At 46.7% G+C, this 22,275-nt stretch overlaps 1 protein-coding gene across 4 annotated transcripts in view; it reads right to left on the bottom strand.

The window, feature by feature from the left end:
- CTBP2 (C-terminal binding protein 2) overlaps positions 1–22,275 on the bottom strand; it is a 319,033-nt gene that overhangs the window by 10,390 nt on the left and 286,368 nt on the right. For 3 of the 4 annotated variants that reach the window (XM_037401063.1, XM_037401062.1, XM_037401060.1), the window contains 2 exons: positions 2,546–2,700; positions 1,079–1,223 (listed from right to left, as the gene is read on the bottom strand). In XM_037401063.1, coding sequence (XP_037256960.1) covers positions 1,079–1,223; positions 2,546–2,700 — 300 coding nt within the window. Of the gene's footprint in view, positions 1–1,078; positions 1,224–2,545; positions 2,701–21,730; positions 21,861–22,275 lie in introns of those variants that run through there. The other variant, XM_037401061.1, reaches the window with a different exon arrangement.

The following is a 22,275-nucleotide window of genomic DNA, read 5'->3' as shown; positions in this document are numbered from 1 at the left end:
AATAAGAGTTAAAAACGTGAAGAAACCATTACATCGAGAAGACATTGTTCTCCTCTCAAAAAAAAATAATTCACTATATTGAGAATTGCTTTTTTAGGAATGACTATTTGAAACTCTCTTATCGCAATTATCTTTGTAAAATGGCTCACGTGAAATGGCTGTTATTCTTCACTTCCCCAGAGATAACCTTTAATACAAGATATCCTAAACACTATTGTAGGACTGCTTGATAGACTGAATCTTGGGATCAGATGATCAAAACCGATTGTAACTCAGCTGCTAAAATCACTGATACAATTAAGCTTTTGCAGCTGTGGGTGTGCAGCCAAAGGCCTCTGACCATCCCAACCAGTACAGAAATCCGGTGTCCCCAGCACTGTGACAGCCATGCAACGCAGCCTGCACGCACCCCTGACCCCAGAAAAATCCCACATAAGGGACATAAGGGCTCCTTTCTGACAACGTGATCCATGTGTTTTGGCAGTCCATGTACCATGGACTCACGGTGAATGTCTTTTTCAAGTTCCTGAGGCACCTTTGATGAGATGGCAAAGGAGGCAACAGCAACCCAACGCACAATTCCTGCTCTACCATCTGACACGTTGCCTTCCCAGCAGTGTGGGCATGACTCTGAGAACCAGATCAGATCAAGAGACTAATCTTGCTTAACAAAATATAATAAAACACCCTTCCTCCAATTTTTCTAGAGCTAGATCAACTCTCCTGTGCCAGAAATAGAACAGCCATACAAATATCCTTGAGTACAAGTGGGCACCTGGAACTAGGGACAGCTTAGGAATCAAGGATTCAGATAGGGCAGTTTTAACACAGTATGAGCCTAAAAGCTGCCTCCTAAAACTTCTAAAACCACACCAGTTTTCTTGTCACAATATTCTCTACATGAAAAAAAAATGCCAACGGCACCTGTAGTTTTAGGGGCTGAATTAAGGCCCCTTGGAGGCCCTGCCTGCAAGCCCGCACTGCAAGCACACCCCTAGGGAAAGCAGCAGGTATTTGTGCTGATTTTAAAGACTTGGAAGGACACGGGAGGGAATCAGGGTGCAGAGCTGAGACCTACCAAGCTCCCCCGCAGCTTTGATGTCAATGTTGTCGTAGCCACTGCCTATTCGAACAATGACCCTTAAGGCCTTGAACTTCTCTAGGTCTTCTCGAGTCAGCGTGATGGTGTGGTACATCATCGCCCCAACAGCTTCATTTAATACCTGGAACAGAATAGAGACATTAAGAGCCACCACGACACCCGGAGGGGAAAGCTACAGCTCCCGAATCAGAACATCAGTGAATTGTACATCTGCACTGCTGACCCCAGATTTGACTATCTGACCCAGGCACGGTGCAAGCTGACACTTCAAGGTGTCACTAAAACCGTCAGGGGTGTCACCTACCGACTCCGAGGCCATTCCCTTTGGGAATGGATCGGATAGGTATCTGAAAATTATGATGTTACGTCTGAGAAGACAAGACAAAGGAAAACCAAGCCTGTCGCTCACCCAGACCCTTTTCCAGGTGGTTATCTGCTAATCCTTCTACTTCCAACCCTTTAAAAAGGAATTAGGTTTTATGGCAGTATCTATTGGTTTTGGACATGACTCTGTGTCACTTGCAACTCCCTGACCTTCTTTTGCATGTTGGAAGCTCAAGTACCTGTCACACTGTTCACATTAACCTTTTCTGTATGTTTTCCAGAGTACCTAAAAAGATCTGCGTGAGGCTTTGCAGTCACGTAAGGCTGTACTTCGTCCCCTTCAATGAAGATTCAAACCTCTATTAGTGCTCACCACAAGCTACCTCAGTGCTCTGGAAACCCAAGACCTATGTAAATTCTCCAAGACTGGCTCACCTATCATCTATTAATGTCGCACAAACCCCTCCATCCTCCTTCCCCCACATTCAATAGTTGAAGCACTACAAAGCTCAGCAGTGATGCTATTTGTCGTTCTCTTCCCTCGATTCTGGAAGCGATTTCTGATAACTTCAAACCTCACTGGGATTATCTAAATGTGCACAAAGAATACTTTTAAAAGCAAGCAGTTGAGCTTCCAAGCAGAAACACCGATCCACACTGCACATATCTGCCTACATGCTGCCCCAACCTCACTTACTCCTTGCTGGGGAGAAATGAGCTGCTGGAGGTGCAGCCAGCACCCGAGGAGAGCCATCAGCAGTGTGGGATGGTGTTAGCAAAGCCAGAGCAACTGTGCCGCACCCTGGGGAAGCGCAGAGTGTTGTCACTCCTGCACTGAGCAAGCGGACTTCCAAAAAAAATGAGAAACATTAATAATACTGATGTAAAAAACCTGATGCACAGAGATAAGGTGACTTTTTTTGTGTCTCCCCCCCCCCAATAACATCTGGCTTCTAAAACAGCCTCGATGAATTTTAATCTGCGGCGACTTCTGTTGATGTTATCTGCTGATTGACTCGAAGTGCAGCTGGGTACACATTTTGCTCAAGAACTGGAAGAGAAGGCTGGAGCACACCGGCTCCCAGCCCGGCCCCCCCATGCCCTCGCAGCGCACGTTACCTTCTCGTGAATCTCCTGAGTTGATTGTGCGTCACAGAATGCAACCGTCGCCAAGTCCTTCAGAATGGGCATCTCCACCGTACAGTCCCTCCCGTCCAGCAGTGCCACCAGGGGCCGGGGGTGCATGGGGCCGTTCATGATTTGAGGGCGAATACCTGCAAGCAGAAGGAGCGCAGTTTTTACACCGGCAGCAGTCGGAAGGTTCCCCTGGAGCAGCGGTACCTGCGTGTGTTCCTGTGTCAGGTGAGGGGCAGCGGTACCTGGTTTTGGGTTGTACAACAAATTTCAGGGGATGATGGCAACACAGTGCAAAGCTTAGCACAAGGTCCAGATTCCCCTCTGGGAGTAGGGCTGCGGTTTTGCCCTGGCTGGAGAGAAAACGCAGCAAGGCTTGCTCCCAGGACAGGGATGGATGACCCCATTTCAGCCACTGGTGACTTTATGGGGGTGTATCCCCACTCTGCCAATCCTCACCGACACAGGCCACCCTTCAATCAAACCACGTACACCAGAGCTGCTGGCCTCTTAAACCGTTTTGTTTAGCACCTTAGGAGTGAACCCCAAGCCAGCAGTCATTTTTACCCCTCCCTGCCTGCAGGAGGGCCAAGGTTTTGTTCCACAGATGTACACTGGCACTTGGTCTGTTTTTTTAAGGAATGACTTTACCATTTTGACCACCTCAGAAAGACAAGTCCAAACAGATATCCACTAAAAAAAAAAAAAAAAAGGATTACTGGAAAACCACACAAAAAGCAGGACAAAGAAGATCTCTTTAGCATATAGGCTTATATTCTATTACCAGCTACCAAAAGGCTTCAAGGTGGGAGCAGTGAAGCTCAGCTTACTTTGTAAAACCAAACCTGGTCTCTCCCCATATCCCGCAGGATGCTCCGGGATGTGCGGCTGGAGCCAGTGTGAAGGACCTTGTATAACAGGATGGCATGGCCGCAGACCCTGCTCAGCCATGGCAGCAAGTGCTCTCATGCCAGTGCAGGACACCGCTCCTCTCCCACTTACACACACCTCGCCACGGGCTGCTCCCTTGAAACTATTTGTATTCCAGGGTCCGTTGAGCTGTGCTGCATTTTTCTCATTTCACATTCACATGTTCTCCAGGCTGAGGTGAGGAAAGGAAAGATCACCACCAAGGGCTGCAGAAGGCCGGGTTTTATATCCTATTTATTGCTCTGCCAGGGATTAACCAGTTCACAGAATCACAGAGTGGTCAGGGTTGGAAGGTACCTCTGGAGATCATCTAGTCTGACCCCCTGCTAAAGCACGTTCACCTAGAGCAGGTCGCACAGAATCGCATTCATTTCTGGACAAGCCACTTAGAAATTTCTGTACCTCCCTTTACCACTCAAAAGGGCATTTACTACATTAGGACCGTACAAAATATCTCAATTAACTTTTTTGGCTACCCAGGTGGTTTCTGGGAAAAAACATAGGTGCAGGGAGCTGGGGCTCTAGGCACAAAGTATTTTATTTCTGCTGCTGCCACCATGAGATGACCCAGCCTGAAGGGTCTGGGTTGGAACCTTCACACCGTGCGTAAGCAGCCCCAGCATCGCCTCTCTCCTTACCAACCCCCTTCTGCACGGGAACCTTCCAGGGCTACCAGCCAACATCTGTCTCACCTTTAAGCACAGTGGTTGTGTGATCCTTTTATTGAGGGGCTAACAGGCACAGTAAATGCCTTCACTCCCTCTGGATTGGTGTTTTCCCCTGCCACACTACATCACCAGTATCACCACATACTCGCAGTGAAGCTGCTGATGCTGGTGAGCTGGGCAAGCACAGGGCTTGACTGAGGAAAACTGCCAAGTTGTTTTGGGGTATTTTGCAGGGGTCAAACATTGCATGTGGAGTATTACAGAACAAATGCTTCTGCCTGTGGCACTGTTTGAGTAAGTGGGACTAAAGCCGAGAGCGGGAGGCTCCTTCACTGGCCCTTGTGCGCAGGGCTGGGTACTGCTCCAGCCCTCTGGAATGCGGTCAACCCCAGGAATCCTGTCACTGCAGCCCCATGTGCCAGAGAAGTGACAATGAGATAAAGAAACTAATGAGAAGAGCAATGCACTGATTTCTTTTTTCTTTTTTTTTTTTTTTTTTTTTTTAAGGCAAAATTAAATGTGCCTTTTTGTCCAGATTGCTGTCACATAAAGTATTAGCAAGATCTCCACCAGCTGATGCGTATGTGACAGACACAGGCGCTACAGGCCAAAGCGATGCCTCCTAGACTGTGCTGGCACCAAGAGCATCACCCTGGGGAGGTATCTGTACTGCTGCATCATAAAACTCGGAATAGCACATAGTTACATATATTTTACATGAGAAAAAATGACCCCATGGAAACAGGCAGGTTTAATGCAGTGGGTTTAACGGCTCTCCATTCCTATTTTATTGAATCTGCTTTAAGAAATGAAGAAACAACCAACCCAGCAGACCTGACTGAAGATTTTCAGCATTACACGTGAACATTTTTGGAATAGGTCCTCCTCTCTGTCTTTCCTACCAAGCTCTCCATTAGCATGTACTGGAAGCAATGCGTTTTGTTTGCATGCATTTCATCCAGATGGAAGTGCAACTGTGTCAGTAGGCAGGGTAGAGCGCCGAGACGATTTGGATAACTGAAAGAAGCTTGCCATAAGCAGATAAGCAAGAAAAAAACATGTACAAATCTCAGAGCGCTTACACAATCCTTGTGTGAAGCACTATACTGCAGCTAGATTATTTTCTCAGGTTAACGAGTGAATTATAACACTGACTTAAACGCTTACTAACATGTATGATCTCCAAGGCTTAGAGCATCACCTACCAGCCTCACGCTGCAACTGTAAATAACAAGGAATCGGATGCAGCGGCAAGGTGGCCGTGGCAGTCCCTGCTTCGGTGGCCACTATCCCTGTCCCCACACCACCCAGCATCTGGACAAGCTGAGCTCTTGAGCTTGGTGCTCACCAGGGACCAGGACCAGCCTCAGGCAGAGCAGCAGCACACGGAGGCTGGTGGTGGCTGCCTGCAAGCACGGCACATGGAAAATGAAACCACGGGTTAGCTGAAACTTTGACATTTAATCTGAGCCCCAAAATAACGGTTTTATTATGCAGCCATTATATAAGCTTCTTTGAAAGTCAAACGAAACACGGCTTTTTTTTTTTTTTTTTTTTTGAAACAGCATCTGTGTCTTTGCCCAGGATTAGGGATGTAATTGTGCATGATGACACAGGCTTCTTAGGCATTTCACCCTCACCCGCACACAGAAGTGCAGTTGCCGAGGTTGAATGCTGGCTGGAAAGAGCGAGGTAGCCAGAGGAACGTCTCTCCCTTCTCCTACTTCAATGAGGGAATTTACTTCAGCTTGACAAGGAAAGTTTTGAAGCACATCAGTATGAGATGAAGTGCATAATGTATGGAAATTAGGTTTTAATAAAAACCACTGACAGATTTGCAATAGTCCTCACCTGCCTTTCCACCACCCTGCACCTATTCTTCACCGTCCTACCTCTGGCATAAACACATTCAAACCAAAACATGTGGGCTGACAAAACCAAGCTAAACTCAGCCCGCTTTTCTTTTTACCCAAGCTCATACAGCATGTTTGTTCTGCGTGCGACTGCTTCATTAAGAACGAGGTATGCCATGGATCAGAAAGTAATTAAACAGCCAGACACCTCCCCTAAATTCTGATAAAACACTGCAGCCATTAACCCCTTCACTCTGCCACGCACTGCAAAACCAGGGGGCTGCCTCCGCCGAGGGGTACGATGCTGTGCAATCCAAGACCATCGCTGCCCGCCCCCCACAGGCAGCAGAACCAGCGGGGGGGGGGGGGGGGGGGGGCGGCGCAGGCAGGAGAGGCAGCAGACCATCTCTCCTTGGGGCTGGGGTGGGATCAGTTCTCCCTCCCAACCGCCTCACAAATTTGGCGGCTCCACCGCCATCTGAAGCTGGTTTTGCCAACAAACCCCCAGCCATTCTTGCAAAGTCATGGCAAGTATTGTTCCGATATGTTTGGGGTTTTTTTAGGCGTTTTCAGCTGCCCGCGGACCCTCATGAGCATTGCAGGGAGAGCTTGCTAAGGAAGAGGGAGAGGAGGAAGGGTTCATGGAAGAAAAAAAAAGAAAGGTTTTGCAGTCACGCTGAGAACTCAAACTCCACCCCGGCTCACAGGCAGCTCCGCTTGTTGCACGCAGCCCCGCGTATAAAGTGCTTTTGTTTCATTTTTAATACACAAAGCCTGCTTGTCCTCTTCTGCCGCTCCTCCCCTTTGCCACCCACTTGTATCCGATCCCAATGGCACCCCTGCCAAGAGAATTAGGGAGTGCTCCTTGGTAAATGGCAGCCTTTGTGTGACCGCAAGACGGCTGGTACTATCTCACAGAAACAAAAGCAGAAGCCATTTGCCTAATTCTTATTAATCTCAGTTGCCTACGCCACGCAGCAATAAAAAATAATAAAAAAATAAAAAAGGCTTTAAACATGTTCACTTGCAGTATATAAAAGTGCATCAAGAAGCGATCCTGACACTCGCCTGAATTACCCGTTCACAACAAAGTAGCTACAGTTTTACAGTCAACTACACACTTTATTAAACAAACAGAAAAGAAACAGGAAATTTCCCCTTGCCTGGAAAATGTTGCCTCCACATTCTTCTTCTTATTAAAAACCACACATGGCAGTGGAGGAGGAGGGAGGGAGGAGGAGGAGGGGGGGGAACCCACACACGATAAAATACTACCACTTTTCAGTGCGTTGCCTCTCCTTTCGTCTACGAGGGGGTATCTTCAAACAAGCAATCCCACGGCCCACAGCTGCAACATCTCAAGACAAATGTCTCTTTGAACACGGAGGGAAAAGAAAAGGCTTTTGTCCTGAGCCACAGAAGAATAGTCTGAAATTGCGAGAGGAGTTACAGTCACCTCTGCGCGGCTCCCAACTCTTCAGAGCACTCCCTCCAGACTTTGCTGAAGCTTTTAACTAATCGTAGTTCTTTCCCAGCCCTTGAATAAAATCATGTGAGTGCCAGCCAAAAAATCTTATGCTATGCACACTAAAGGGTTTGTATATGTCACAGTTGCTTTTTCCCCTTCCACTCCCCTCCTCCTATTGACTTGCACATACAGCGGGTTTTTTTTTTTTTTGGAGTTGTCTCAAATGGATTTAATCTGTGCCACGCTGCGTTTTATGTTTGTTTGGGTTTTTTTGTGTGGTTTTTTTTAACTTAAAAATGAAACATGCCTTTCCATGCAGAGTATATTGAACAAGGCTCCAGAAACAGGCTGATAGCCTTTAGCAGCAGCAGCAGCAGCACGAAAACAAACACAAAGCACTGGGGGAAAGCAGGGCTGTGCTGATCTCATCTAGCACCCAGAAACGAAGGGCCAAATTCTTTCTTGGTGTCCACACCAACTGCTTTTCAGCATCAGAAATCCCACTCGCTTGCTGGCAAGATTCACATCTTCTTAGAGATGCCCATCTCATCCTGACCAGTTTGTCCCAAACAGGTAAAAGCAGCCCTGTATCATTGTCATCCCAGTCCCACGCTCCTGGGAAGGGCTGCTGCGGGACAGGGTGAAGGAGGGGAGGTTGTACCTGTGCAATGCCCCATCCCCAGGGCACACAGTGGCTCACGGCTTGGAGCAGCTGGTTTTTTCTCTTTCTAGTCGCCATCACCATTGCCAGTGGCAGCAACAGCTGGAGACAATCCTCATCCAAGAAAAAAAATCTGCATCTCGCTCCCGCTTAATAGTGTTAGTGCTGCATCTTACCATTTGTCATTCCCTGGCTAGAGAGCAGTGCAAGTTAGTTAACAGAAGGATCTAGGTGGCCTTTCTGCAAACTACCCCAGATCCATCAAACTGATTTTCAGTCATGGAAGCCAAAGCTGAACCAGAGCACTGCCACTGCACCAGTGGTACCGACTACAGTTCTTCAGCTGGGAGAAATGCAGTCCCTGGGGAAATCTGTCAGCAGCAAGGTTAGCCTGTGCAAACCTGTGTTTCTCCATCACCAGTTCACCACCATCCCACTGGTTCAAACAGCATCATCCTTCCCCTCTGCAGACTGGGGGTCTGGACCACCCAGAGCTGGTCCCAGGGAAACACTCAGGACAAATGGGCAGCAGTTCATAGGCACGTGCAGGCCTCTAACAGACAAGGGTCCTGCTGACCCTGTTGGATGCTTATGGATGCCCAGGAAGGTCCTGGAATTAGAGGATGGGATCAGGAATAGGAAGAACAAATGTTTGTTACCTGAAGCTGATGCTGACTTGTAATATAAACATTAAGAGACCTGTCAGCCCCCCTAAAATCCAGTCTCCGAGTACAAGACAAGGGGAATTAGGCACATTTTTCTCTTGAACTTACATTACCATTGCTTGAGCACTTCAAATTTTCTGCAGATCACTGTCCTATCCATCACCCCTCCATTACAAGGCAGAAAGCCGGGGTCTCCCAGTGCCTTTCTGAGGTGGCTCGGGGTCCCCACTCCCTGTTGGCTCTGGGCCATACTCTCCGTGGGCTGTAAACCAGCGCTGATCCTGCTTCAGGGGTGTGTGGAGGGGAAGCCCGTGGGAAGGCATCTCTGTGGGTCACAGGTAAGACATGGGGTGGGGATTTCAAGCTGTAGCAGAAAGGTGTAAGCAAGTTGTGAAGGTGCCATCGAAGAAGTGCTGAAGGAAGGTTTCTTGTGAGGATGGGGATGTTTTTGCAAAGCACTGTGATGCTGCAGGACCGAGAGGACCACCCTCCCCTACTGCAGTGTACTCACACGTGATGCTCTTTCTTTCACTTAACCTTTCCTGTTAATAAATGCTTCTCATAATAAATGCATATGCAAAAATGAAATACAGTCTTATCTTGCAGTCAGGGGAAAGAAAGAAACAAACAGATATTTATTGTTATTTGTAATTGTAAATACTCTGGAGGCACTTGGCACTGTACAGACAGAAGCCACACAAATACACAGCCAGTTTATAAAGTGACATCAAGTATCTTTTTTATAAACAATCAAGGCATGCTTTTTTTTTTTTCTTTTAAGCCAGGATCCTACCAAGGAAAGACTGAAAAATCTTCTCATTTAGAGAAGACCTGGGTGTTTGAACCCATGTCCATAATGCAGCTGGAGCTGAGGGGCTCCACGCTTGCAGCCAGGGCTGCCATGGGGAAGGAGGATGATGGCAAAGCAGAGGCGACTTCCAGCCCACTGTGAAAACCCACAGGACCACGGCCACCACCCCCAGCAAGGGAAATCACACTTCAGAGAAACTCCCAAGCCCCAGAAAGATGGGCAAAAAGGCAGGAAGGCTCATCCTTCCCTGTGAAGGGCAGGGTCCCTGCTAGAGAAGGAAAAACTCATACCTGCCATGGGGAAGAGCCTGGGCAAACTCTTGACCTCTCCGGCATGTTTCCTCCCATCAGCACACAAGCGTAAATGGCTTTTTTCCAGTTCCCTTTTCAGATAACTTTTCAGGGCTTCCTTTAAGAATGTATTTTTAAAAATGCATCGGAAATTCCCATATAAAACAATGTCCTTACTAGGTGATACAAACACTGTAATCACAGTCCCCAGCTGAACTACAGAAGCAGACAGCAACCACAAAAAAATCCTCAGTAAAAATACAGGGAGTATATATATACATGGCATTTTCTTACTCTTATTTGAATATCTGTAGATACACACACCAGAAACAGAGATACCTCTTCACCTCCTTTTGCGTACCCCCATTAAAGCACCGAGATAGGCATAAGATGCCACAGGGATGCAGTCTTGGGTCAGGAAAGCCAAACACAAACTTTGCAAAACTCTGGAGCACTCTCCATCTACAAAATAATCTCTGGACTGAATTAAATCTCATCCAGGAGCTCTCTAGATACAGCCACAAGTATAGAAACTGCTGGAATATAATAAAAAAAGTAACAGAATAGTACTATGTAGCCTCTGCTGTATACCTGCCTTACCAAATCATCGGTGTTTTGGTTATTCCCAGGCTGCTAGGTTGGTAAATCTGGGTCTACAAACGCCAGCCTGTGACCTTCTGCCCCAGCTCACAGGAGGGTTAGCAGGAGCGACTTCAAGAGGAGCTAAGCAAGGCCTTAGGGTGACACTCGTAACGGCCATGCAACACGACAGGAGACAGAGGGTGCCCGAGAACCCTTGAACCCGAGAACCTTGGGGGACCCCAAGAAGCAGGAGTGCAGAGATGGGATGAATGGATGGGATGGCGAGTCTGGGGAGGCAGTGGGAGCTGCCAGGGCACGTGAGAGAGATGGCAGAGCAGATGGGAGAGGCCATATGGGGTGGTGAGGGATGCTACCAAGAAAGCTAAAAGAAGCACCTGAGAGAAAAAATGCTTGCTCAAAGGAGCTCCGTTTCTTGTATTCCTTTTGTTTTTTGAGAGGGATAGGAAAAGAAAGGGAAAAACCCAGTTAGGCTTTGTACTGTGGTTATGATTCAGACACCATATGGACTCTCAAACTGTCCCACTGCCCAGGGCTGAGCTTTGCAGCTGCTATTAAAACCATTATGGAGAAGGCAGCAAAAACCTCAACAAATTCTCCTCGAACATGCTCCATTACCAAACCCAGTGCTGAAAACAAACTGTATTTGTAGTGCTTAGTGGATGGCTTTCTTGATATTATCCAGAAACCCGAAAAAAATACTCTCTCTCCAGTGTGGTCACTTCAGCTGCAGTATATACTCTTTACGTTTCATATGCGTGATGTTCATCTCTGAGACACACATTCCAGCCATATGGCATCATGCCGGAGGGATGACATCCCAACACCAGCTCTCCTTTGGGTCCCTCCCTATTCTCTTTATCCATTTATCTTTTCCCTTCTATCGAAATGGAAACAACCTACATTGTTGTTTCCTACAACCTACAGCAGTAAAAAAACCAAATGAGCTCCTCCAGGAAACGGACAGCATTCATTGTTGTTTTTTTTTTTTTAAAAAAAATTAAATAAACCCAAGGAGAACGATGCTGATGCTTTACATGAGGGTGTAGGGGAGAGCCGCTGATATTAGCCATCTGGGCAGGAGGCTGTCAAATCACCCCAAGCTATTCAGAGGCTGTAAAGACATTTTGGAAGATGAGATGTAAAAATCAAAGCTAAAGATGAGCCTGCCGACCAGCACAGACAGACAGCCCTGGCAGTGGGACAGCCTGACACACCTGAGGCCACCTGAGACCAGCACCAGGGCTGCTGACAACACACCAGCACTGCAGGATGCAAGCTGAGTTTTATCACATAGAGGGACAACTGACAGCCCTGTGGTTTAGACTGGACATTTCCTTTGAATGAAAAAAAACCAAAAAAAACCCCAAACAAAACAAAAAAAAAAAAAGGTAATCCATCAAAGCAAGCACCTAGATTCAGCTTTTAGGAAGCAATGGGCTCAATCACATGAGCTCTCTGTGTGCCACCAGCACCTTTTAAACTTGTGTTTGCGCATTGATAGCCAGTGATTCTGAGTGGAAAGCAAAAGGTTGCATTGTGAGATACTTGCAGGAATTAAATTACACTGGCGTTAAGCACTGACATTAGTCTTTCCCATTATGCTGGACAAAAAGTGCTACCAATCTTTTAGGCAAGATATACATAGGGCTTTCTACATGCTGCTCTGCTTTGCTGCTGGAGGTTTTCTGTAGATCTCAGGAGAAGGTCAAGATGGCATCAGGAGCTTCTGTGCTGGGGGGGGACAGTGGTTGCCATTCACTGTTGGCTTACAGTGGTCCCTGTAACTGATGCTCCTACTGCCCAGATGAGCAAGCTAGAGAGACAGGGCTTTGCTGGGGCAGGAGCCTGGGCAGCCTTTTGAAAGATAAATCCTCATCTCCACATCCACCTGCTGTCATCTCAAGTCATTTGTTCACAGTAAGAAGGGATATCAACCCACCAAAGATCCAACCCAGGCTTTACCTAACGCTCTTTCCACAAGGGCAATGTGGGAGCCTTCAGTCAGAGCCCAGCTCGACTTTAAAACCCTCCTCAAACCAACCTCTGGCCAAGTGCAAAGCGCCCAAAAGGGCTGGCAGCTGCCTCCACTCCTACAAATGCTGCGGGATCGGCTGCGGGCTGCAGCAGGAGCTGTGACCACCCAGGGAGCACCCAAGGCCCTGGCCTGGGTGAAGGATGGATCCAATATTAAAATCCACCTGGACACCTCCAGTGCCTTCACTGAAAGCGATAAAAAGTGCAAAGCCTTCAAGCCACAAGCAGTGAGTGATGCCATTTGCAGTGACGTGCACCAGCGGAAAGAGAAGGATGTGGGTTGTCCCTGAGCTCTGTGAGCCACACAGCTCCCGGGGGCTTTTCCATAGCTTGAGTGACGCTTGCTAGCTACCAAAGGAAAAAAGACTGAGAGCTCACTCCATAACCCCCAGGTCTTGCCAAGGCCTCATCCCTTGTAAGACCTATTAAAATAGCTCCTGGGCGTTTGCCAAGTGCACAAGCCCAGCTGGAACCGTCTGTTCAGCGACCCCATTGCAAGGTCATCCCTTCTGGAGACCGAAAAAGCCACTGTTCAACCTACGATGTGTAACGTTTCTGCTGAGGGCTTTGGACCTTAGATAACTTTCTCCCTTCCTATTGCTGCTCCTGGCCACGTCCCCATTCTCAGATCCCCAGCCCTCTTTCACAGTGAAGATCAAACGAAGGAAACTTCTGCGTGGAAAGGAAGCCCAACCACCACCACATTTCCAGCTTTTCTGCAGCACATTCACAGCCAGTACAAGGCTCCCGCTTTTTTTTTTGTCCTAGTTTTTTATGTCTCTTTTTTTCCATTTCTTTCCCCATCCCAGCCTGTACCCGGAGCCCCCCCCGTACTCTCCCATCACTCTGAGGAATTTGAGACCAATTCTGCTTAGTGCAGAAAGGATGGCAAAATGGAAATATATGAGCAAGGGGATAACCCTGGAAGGTCCTGGGAGGTGCTGAATGCCTGCAAATCCCACTCATTTCCCTAAGATAAACACTCTCACTTCCCTGTAGCACAGGATCATAACTAAGCGAGAAAAAAAACCCTAAATACTCACACTCAAAAGCACTTAACTACAACCTACTTGCTATTAAAGTTGATTTACTTTTACAATGAATGCTTTACAAGCGTATCGTAGGATTTTATCACAGTAACACTAAAAAAAAGAAAAAAAAAAGGCACACGTTGAATTCCTGTTGATATATAAAGCAGCCTAGAAACGTAAAAACACAGCAAACAAAACTTTGGGCTCAGCAGCGACCACCAAAACCCACCAGCTCTCCGAGGATTAACAAACAAAGTCTGTTCTCTGCTACTTCTGCAGCTGCAGGCATGTCCCCAGCCCGGGCGGCAGGTCCCCCGGCATGCTCCCCAAGGGCAGGGTGCTCATTCCCGAGTACCCCAGCTCCTGGCCCTTCTGCTCTCACCCAGGGAACTCACTGAGACACCAGGAAACCCACCACGGTTGAGGTCAACCCTCAAGCGCATATTTCAGCTTAGCATGTATTTCAGCGTGTGCTGTCCTTAACAGAAGCGCTTCCTTGGACTGGGCTGACATCCCCTCGAGGTGCATTATTAATTATTTGCCAGCCAAGAAGGTGCACTGCCATGGGAGATGAAGAAGAGGATTGCACCACACAGCACAGCCAAATGAGAACTGATTTTTTTATCCTTCAGAGGAACAGTTTACAGAGGGAGGCTACCTTGTGGGTCCTCCCAGCTACAGAGAGTAAGTAAGCGAAGCAGCTCACCTGGGAGCATCGTCCCCTGGGCACCCCAGCCCCGCAGCCCTGCCTGCAGCCCCGCCGCTCTGCCGGGGCATGGCCCTGCAGGCAACGGCAGCGCTGGGGGCACAACCAGCTGGCTCCGACCTGCCCCTTCGCTTATACTTTCTGAAGCTGAATACAGAACCCCAGTATTTGCTGGGTTTTTTTACTACATCTTGGAAAAGACTGGTTCTACCTCAGGCAGGATTGACTGGCTGTGACTGCATTAAGAAGACAGAGCTCGGTATGTAATGTCCTAGGGAAAGTATTGAAAAGAAACTCACTCCTGCTTCAACCCACATTCCTTAACTAAAACCTTTTATTATTTTTAATATTGTTGTAAAGCTGTCTCCCCAGATACATCAGTAAAATGAAGAAGGATCCCACATTGTGCTTGCAGCCACCTTCCCAGAGGAGCATACTCTCCTGGAGAGTTCAACAGAAATGGGGTGATGTGGGGCCTGGCAGCATCTGCCACCCTGATGTCTTCTCTCTGAGACACCTGCAAGGCTGCCTCACTCAGCTGTAAAAAAAAAAAAAACCAACAAAAAAACCAACCCATGACCACCCCCAAGAAACCTCAATGTCTTTATCCAACTTCTCTGAAAAAAGATTTTAGAGATGCCACACAATACAGCCCTTTTTAGCTATTTGTGCCCTCGAGCCATGCATTAATACAGCTGAGACTAAGCTGGATTGAGGGAATTTTAAATTGGTGTACCGGACAACATAGAAGGTTATGAAAAATAAAAAGATAAAAAAGCACTCTAAAAAGAAAAAAGAAACACTCAACACAGAATGGGATTGTAAGCTGAAAATTTCGTGAGATCAGGGTGAACCAAGACCTCTACTGAAAATATTATTAACAATAGCATCTTATCTCCTGTAACACAGAAACTACACCGATTAATAGCAATACAGCGATTAGTAACAAACTCCCAAATCTTAAAATATTATCATTTTATCACATTTTTTTTTAGACTGAGAGAAAAAAGTGGTGGTCAGGAGAGAGAACTCTATTTTAAACTCACTCTTTTTAAACCTTCTGACTTTGCACCTTTGTAGAGCCTTATGCTAACAGCATCTTGAAATTGTAAAAGGGTATTTCAGAAAGAAGTAAGAGCATGTATATACACTTAAGACAGACTTCTCAGGTGCACAAAAGAACAAGCTTTGGAGACTGCATGCAGAAATTTTGACGCCATGTATACAGATGTCAGGTCTCTACTACTAAACTTCAAGTCAGGAAAAAAAAAGTCTTCTGCAATTGATTCATGGATATTAAATCTTTCCTAAAATGTCCAAACCAAATTAAACCAAATGAGGTATTTTTTGTGAGTTGCTTTTAAATTCAGTTCTTGCAAATATCCATTAAACCCTTTGAAAATTAAATGAATTTTATTTTTAATGTAATGTGCAATTGTGGAGACCTGAAGAAAAGCGTGTGGTCCCCAAAGCACATGTGTTTTTCTAACTATACAAGTTGGTCTAATAAAAGATATTACGTCTCCCTGCAAACCTCACCTAGCTTCAATTTTCTGGCTGACTAAAGGTAACAGAAAAAGTTTAATGATTAACTTTCAGGTTCTCTATTCTCCCCCTTTATCAGGCTTTTCCTGGCTGCTAGCATCCCTGCCTTCCTGCAAAACACTGCCTGCAGGTCTAGGGGAGGCATGCACCCACCTGCGGGCAGTGCCAGGGACCTCAGCCCAGCCTCCACACACCTCCTCCTGATACATCACCACCTCAACAGCCTTTGGACCTGAACGTGGCTGGAACAACCCAAAACTTCTAAGAAGATCTCAAATAATGTTTGAGATGTGGTTTCTTTTGCGACAGTGGAAGGAAGCTCTAAGTAAGGACCCAGGGTGGAAGCTGTGGCGCCTCCGGCCACTCCACCTCATTCTCCTTGTCCTCTCAAGGCTGTTGGAGGCTGAAACAACCCCCTCCGGAGCTTTCCAGCCAGGCTCGTCTTGGGCCCTGAATGAGCAGCACGCACCACAAACAGGCAAGGGAGCATACCTAATCTTTTTTCTCATCCCTGACCCTGAAAATGTTCTCTTCTTATTAGCGATAATTCACAGCCACACAACTCACATCTTTAATTTGGTGGAACAAGCAATGCCTACCAAACACCATAACTAACTTACTGATACCAGAAGTACCTATTCACCCTGAGACACCACATCTGTCGGCATGAGTGACAACCACCCTGCTGAGGGTTTCTGCATGGGTTTTTTCCTGCGCACCCAGGGTGGGCTCAAGTCAAGGCTAGGTTAAACTCTCATTGTTTTGCAAATCCTACCCTTGTAGCTGCTTCATCTCCACCTTTCCTGCACCAGCTGGAGGACACTCAGCCTGGTCAGCTGCACACAAGCACCTTCTGGTTTATGGAAACCACATTCAATGTCCAAATATTGCACAGTTCCTTGAATAATAGAGCTTACAACCTCCATAATTTATCACCAGTGTTTAAAATAGTATCACTAACCCTCACAAGTAATGACAGATGAAAAATTTATCTAAAAACAAAGCTATTTCAGCTATGATAATCAAGAAAAAATCTTTGCTAATCTGCTACATCTTTGAGCAAAAGAAATACATGCTCCCTGGGTTGCGTACTAAAACAAAAATGAACATTGGCAGAGCAAGCAAAATCATCTACAAATACAAATCAACCTTTTCTCCTTGTGAGCCAGAGCAGCCCAAGGGATAACAGCACGTTCATACTTCTGATGTATTTATACAGCACATTTCATCTTCATTAATCTAGATAACACACTGGCAGATTCATATTTTTCGATTCCAAGAATGATGAGCTATTTGTGTGCTATGGCAGTTCAACACCCACCTCTCCCCTGACCACGTGGGGCCCCGCAGAGGTCTCTGACCGTCACCCTGGAGCACTTCCTACTCCCCCACCGCCTTGGGAAGGGGCTGTAGCACTGCAGCCCTGGCTTGTTCCAGCTCCCAGTAGCCCCTGAAGTTCACTCCACTCATTTGGTCACACGAAGAACCTCGCTGAAGCACAGGGCAGCCCTGTCCTTGCCCTCCCCAGCTCTGATGAACGTCTTTTCTCATGGGAGCAACCTCAGCAATGCAACAAGAGCTAAAGGAGGATGATCAGGACGCTGGAATAAAGCACGCCCGGCAAGGATCTGTATTTTCTCTCTCTTTTTCATCAGGTGGTATTTTGCTCAATAATCTTCATTCTTAAGGTGTCTTATTTTCTTGTGCATGCAAAAGACAGCTACACTGAAACTCCTGCGGCTGCTGGGAGGCATTTCCTACCGACATCCTGAGCACATTAAGAGACAAATAAAATCCAAACTGTAGAGAAACTGACTGCTCTTGAAACCATGTTAAACTGTAATGGGCTGAAAATGTCTTCATTTTTATGCCTCTTCACTATCACAGAGAAGAAAGTCAGTGCTGATGTAGGTAAGCACAGGCTATAGGTTTATCTAATAATGTATACTGAAGGTAGTGAAAAATATTTCAAATTTGCCTACAGTTATAAAACTGTAAATCACACTGAACGATACCACTGCCATAAGCCGTTTTCCTCTAATGGTTTTCTGTATTTTATTGGTTCAATAAAACTCATCACCTATCAACCTAAGAGCTGTAGTTATATACCCTATGGTTATTCTCAATTAATTGATTTTTTTAGTTCTGAAATTGTGCCACAAATCCACCAGAAGAGTGAGGTATGGCAAAGTGAACCGATCAGATTTCATTTCTTTCTCGGGAAGGAGGTAGGGGAGGGGGGGAAAGGGTGAGTCTTGTACCAAAGTTTCAGAAAGCTGACAAAAACTCCTGCCTTGCAGTAGAAAGCAGTTGGCAAAGACGGATGCTGATGCATCGTACCCCTGTCTACATGTTTATAGATTTGATCACATTATACAGATTACAAAATCTGTATCAAACAAACAGAGTGTGCTGAGAAAACTCCCTGGGATCTTGAAAAAGAAGGCTCCTGCAGCAACAGCATTACACTGTGCCTTTGTCCTAGGGGATCCCAAAGCCCCTCGCACATTAGCTGCCACTGGCACGACATCACCCCGCTGGAATCAAGAGGTGCAGGCTACATGGCCAAGAGGTGAAATAAGACATGGTACTCATCAAGAAACCCAGCTAAACAAGCATTTTACAATTATTTCACACACAAATATGTCTGTGTTTTCATGGTTCATTCCACAAATACCCGAGAGATAAAATGTACAGTACTCCGTGTAATCTATTACTCTAATTAATACCTTTGATAGTACAAAGAAAAATCCAGTATTGGTGAAAAATCCGTAACACATGGCCAGTTGAATTTCTTAAGCGTACTTCAGAATACAGAGGTGGCTTCGTAATTATCCCCAAGCCCCTTTCCATTTAGTAGCATTACTTTCAGCAAGAGTTTTGCCAAGTGTCTCCCTGGTTCTCAGCTCAACAAATGGGTCACCATCCCTGACCTGTTGTCCTCCTTCTGCAAGCACACAAATGCTGGGCCCATTTGTTTCCCTGAAATCCTCTTCCTTCAGAAGGAAAATGGAAGGTGATTCTTCTGTAGAAACTTGTTGGAAGTTGCTCTCAACAGAGAGATCACCTACAAGAAGAGTTTTCTAAACGAGCTATTTTGTTGCTCCTTGCAAGAAGCAGACCTTGAGAGAGGTGCAGATCCCTCTCAATGCCTTGTTCAAGGTCTAGCCAATTGACATGGATGGGCTTCAAGGTATTTTTTTTGTTTGTATGTAATGCAAAGGTCACAATTCTTGAAGGACTTCTCTTCAAGCTCTCATTGAATGAGCGTGATGGATCTTCTGTACCAAACTCAGCCATGCTGCTGTGCTCTCCAGGGGCCCTGCAGGAAGCGTTGGAGAGGACATTGCACAGACACCCACAACAGAAACACGTCTCACCCTCTCCTGCCTCCTTACTTTGCACTGAGCTGGTGAATCACACTTGCTGCCAGCATTAGGTACAGAGCATGCACCAGGACTCCTCCCTGGCATGTGCCTGGATTCAAGCATTCAGTCAACTTCAGACAGCTTTGCTGTTTCGGCCTGTCAGGCACATGAACAAAAAATCAGTTGCTACTTCCTTGCGATTCACATGAGGAGTGCCTGGAGTCAATGGGTTCAGTGTGGGGATCATTCAAACCAGCTGCGGCCAGTGAAAAGAATCCATTCTTCATTCCTGTGACCAGGCTTGCTAGAAAGTAGGGAGCAAATGTTCCACCCAAAATAGTTTTGGTCTGAGCACAAGAGAAGCTATTGGCAACAACAACGTTGAAAGAAAGAATGTCTTAGCACCAGGCTCAGATGCCTTGCAAATGTATTTTGTAGCCTCTACCGCAAATTGTATTCCGTTCTGCCTGTAACAGACTACATGCTTTAACCAGCTCTGGCAGATTGCTGCGTCTCTTTATTTTGGCTAGTAGAGAGCTCCCTTCCGTATGCAACCTATCTGGGATGGAAAGCAGATCTACTGGGATGGAAAGTCCAGTCCCTGCTGAGCACCAGGCCACCATGGCCCTCCACAGCGAAGCCCAGTTGTGCAGGAGTCCTGGGCAAAGGGTGCAAATTGGGCAGCTCCTGGCTGCTCACCCTTCCCTGGAGCCGTGCAGCCAGGCAGAGGCGGGGTGTATTCCCTCGTGCTGGCCACGCAGTGCAGCTCCTACACGATGTGTAAATGTGCTGCGTGCACCCTCCTGCCCCGGCTTCCCGGTCCATCCTGGACTCATGGTGCAGAGCAGGCTCTGAACAAATCCTCCACCATGTTGTACGCTCCCATCACCATCCCTCCATGCACCCAGTTTTAGCAGCACAAGGATGCTCTGAGAGTATTTAAACAAATTTTCTCAAAAAGTTGTAAAGCACCACAGCAACCAGGTGGGAATGGCCAGGTCTTTGCAGTTTATTTTTAAACTACAACAGTTCTGAAAAGCAGAAGGTGCTGATGTTGCTAGGGTCGCAAAGGTAGAGTAGCAGACAGTAAGAGTTCCTACTGGATGAGTGACCAGGCCTGGTCTGAGCTGTTCCTCTGGGTTGACTGGCAAGAGCAATTAATCCTGATGCGGTGCATATGTTCCAAATTTTGTGTACTTCAGAAATGAAATGAGAAAAAACGTTACTGTGCTTTGCTGTGAAATATCAACAGCCCTGAACTGTGATGCATTAGGATGGCATTGTCTTAAGGAATCTCGTCCAACTCAAGGCTGACAAGAGGAGCTGGCACGCAGACATGAAGAAGTGCCCATATTCTTTCCTCGCACACCCAGGTACTTTTTGCATGGCACAATAACTCATGTGAATATGTCTCCATCCTCTTCATACAGTTACCAGTGCAGCCTGAACTTAGGACAACGCCCATTAACAGAAGATAGAGGAGAGGATAACAACTAAGATAAAAAATATTTGCATTTATTAATATCACAATATAAAGGAAATGATAAACCCCTGCAAGCTGAGTTTCTAATTTGGTCTTAATCTCACTGGGTGTAGCTGCATCAGTGCTGGCTGCCTCTCTGTCTCAGCCCCGGTCTCCTTTCCATTGGTCAGGACAAGCCTCTTCCCAATCACAACAGCTGGCTGGAGCAACCCCCACCTCCTCTTAGTACAACTTTCCCTTAGAGCATGATGACTTCTAAATCCTTTCAGGCTCAAAGCCCAGTAAGCAGTAAAGCCCAGCACAAAGTGATACTTATTTCTCATAACTATTTTTTTTTCATACAAGAATCCAATAGAAAAATAACCTCAGCACTATTTGTCATAGCCAGAGGTGAATTTGAAGCGCTTACGAAGTGAATATGCTGCACACAGCGATGCTCGGTGCAGCATGCCTGCTTCTTAACAGAGTTAAAGGAAGATCTTGCCCCAAGCCAAAGCTCCTATCTTCCTTCAGCTGTATTAAGAAGTGACTTCAAATCTTTTGGGGAGCTGGAAACTTTGGTGTGGAGAAAGAACTCAATGAACAGCCACAACGGCTGCGGAGTGGTTTCCTTAATTAGAAAGTTGGCTGTGTTTCTCAGGAGGAGGAAAACAATGCTACAGACAGCCAAGGCAAAGAGCAAGTAAAAAGTGTAGCACATGCAGCTCCGAGGGAAACAGAAAGCGGCTCTATCAGCCCCCCCGATCCTCCAAACCACTTGTAATTATTAGGCTGAAAATCAAGCATGGTCCTGCTGCTGAATCAGAGCAGTACAAGATTGTGAATGACTTGGCCTTAATTGATTCATTTTGACAAGGCTCAAAACACTCTCCAGGCAATTTAAGACACCATAAAAATATCAAGGAACTGACAGTTTTTGACCTCAAGATGTCAAATACAGAACTGCTGTCTAGTTTTGACGAGCTGTCACTCTATCCCCTGGACATTCCTACTGCAGCTAAGCATTTCATATCATGAGCTGCTACCACACAACACGGTCCATGAGACTACTGACCTGTTCTCAGAGTATCAGTCAACCCAGCTTCAGCAGCGTCCAGGAATCCCTGGCGATACAGTGGCAGTGGTGGTCTTATCCCTCTGCCCTGCTCTGGTGCTGAGTACAGAGACATCCAGCGCTGTGCGACCAACTGTGAAGAAGCTTGAGACACCCACACCTCAGTGCTCGCACGCTGGCTGGGCTTGCCCGGCTGTCCTGGTGGAGAGCCCGCGTGCTGTTGCAGGAGAACTAGCGAGTCACGTAGCAAATGGAAAACACTAACCGGGAAGGCTGTGTACTTTTTTAAACAGCGGACCAGATCCCATCCTGAAAACACAACAAACTCCCTAAGGACGGACAGTTCGGATCATGCACATCTCTCAAGCGAGCAAGGAGTACATGCCGACAGAGATGGGTAACTGTACCAAAAAGTGAAGAAAACTACAGGTAGACACACCGCAGGCAAACAAACTGCAGCTTTGCCCGGTGCTGGCTGCATGCAGGTCTGTCAAACCGACGAGCACCTGACACCTGCGATCAGAAAGAAGCTGACACCTGTCATG

Source organism: Falco rusticolus, chromosome 9, assembly GCF_015220075.1.
Source record: "Falco rusticolus isolate bFalRus1 chromosome 9, bFalRus1.pri, whole genome shotgun sequence".
NCBI classification, from domain to species: Eukaryota; Metazoa; Chordata; class Aves; order Falconiformes; family Falconidae; genus Falco; species Falco rusticolus.
This window is presented reverse-complemented; position numbering and strand designations above follow the sequence as displayed.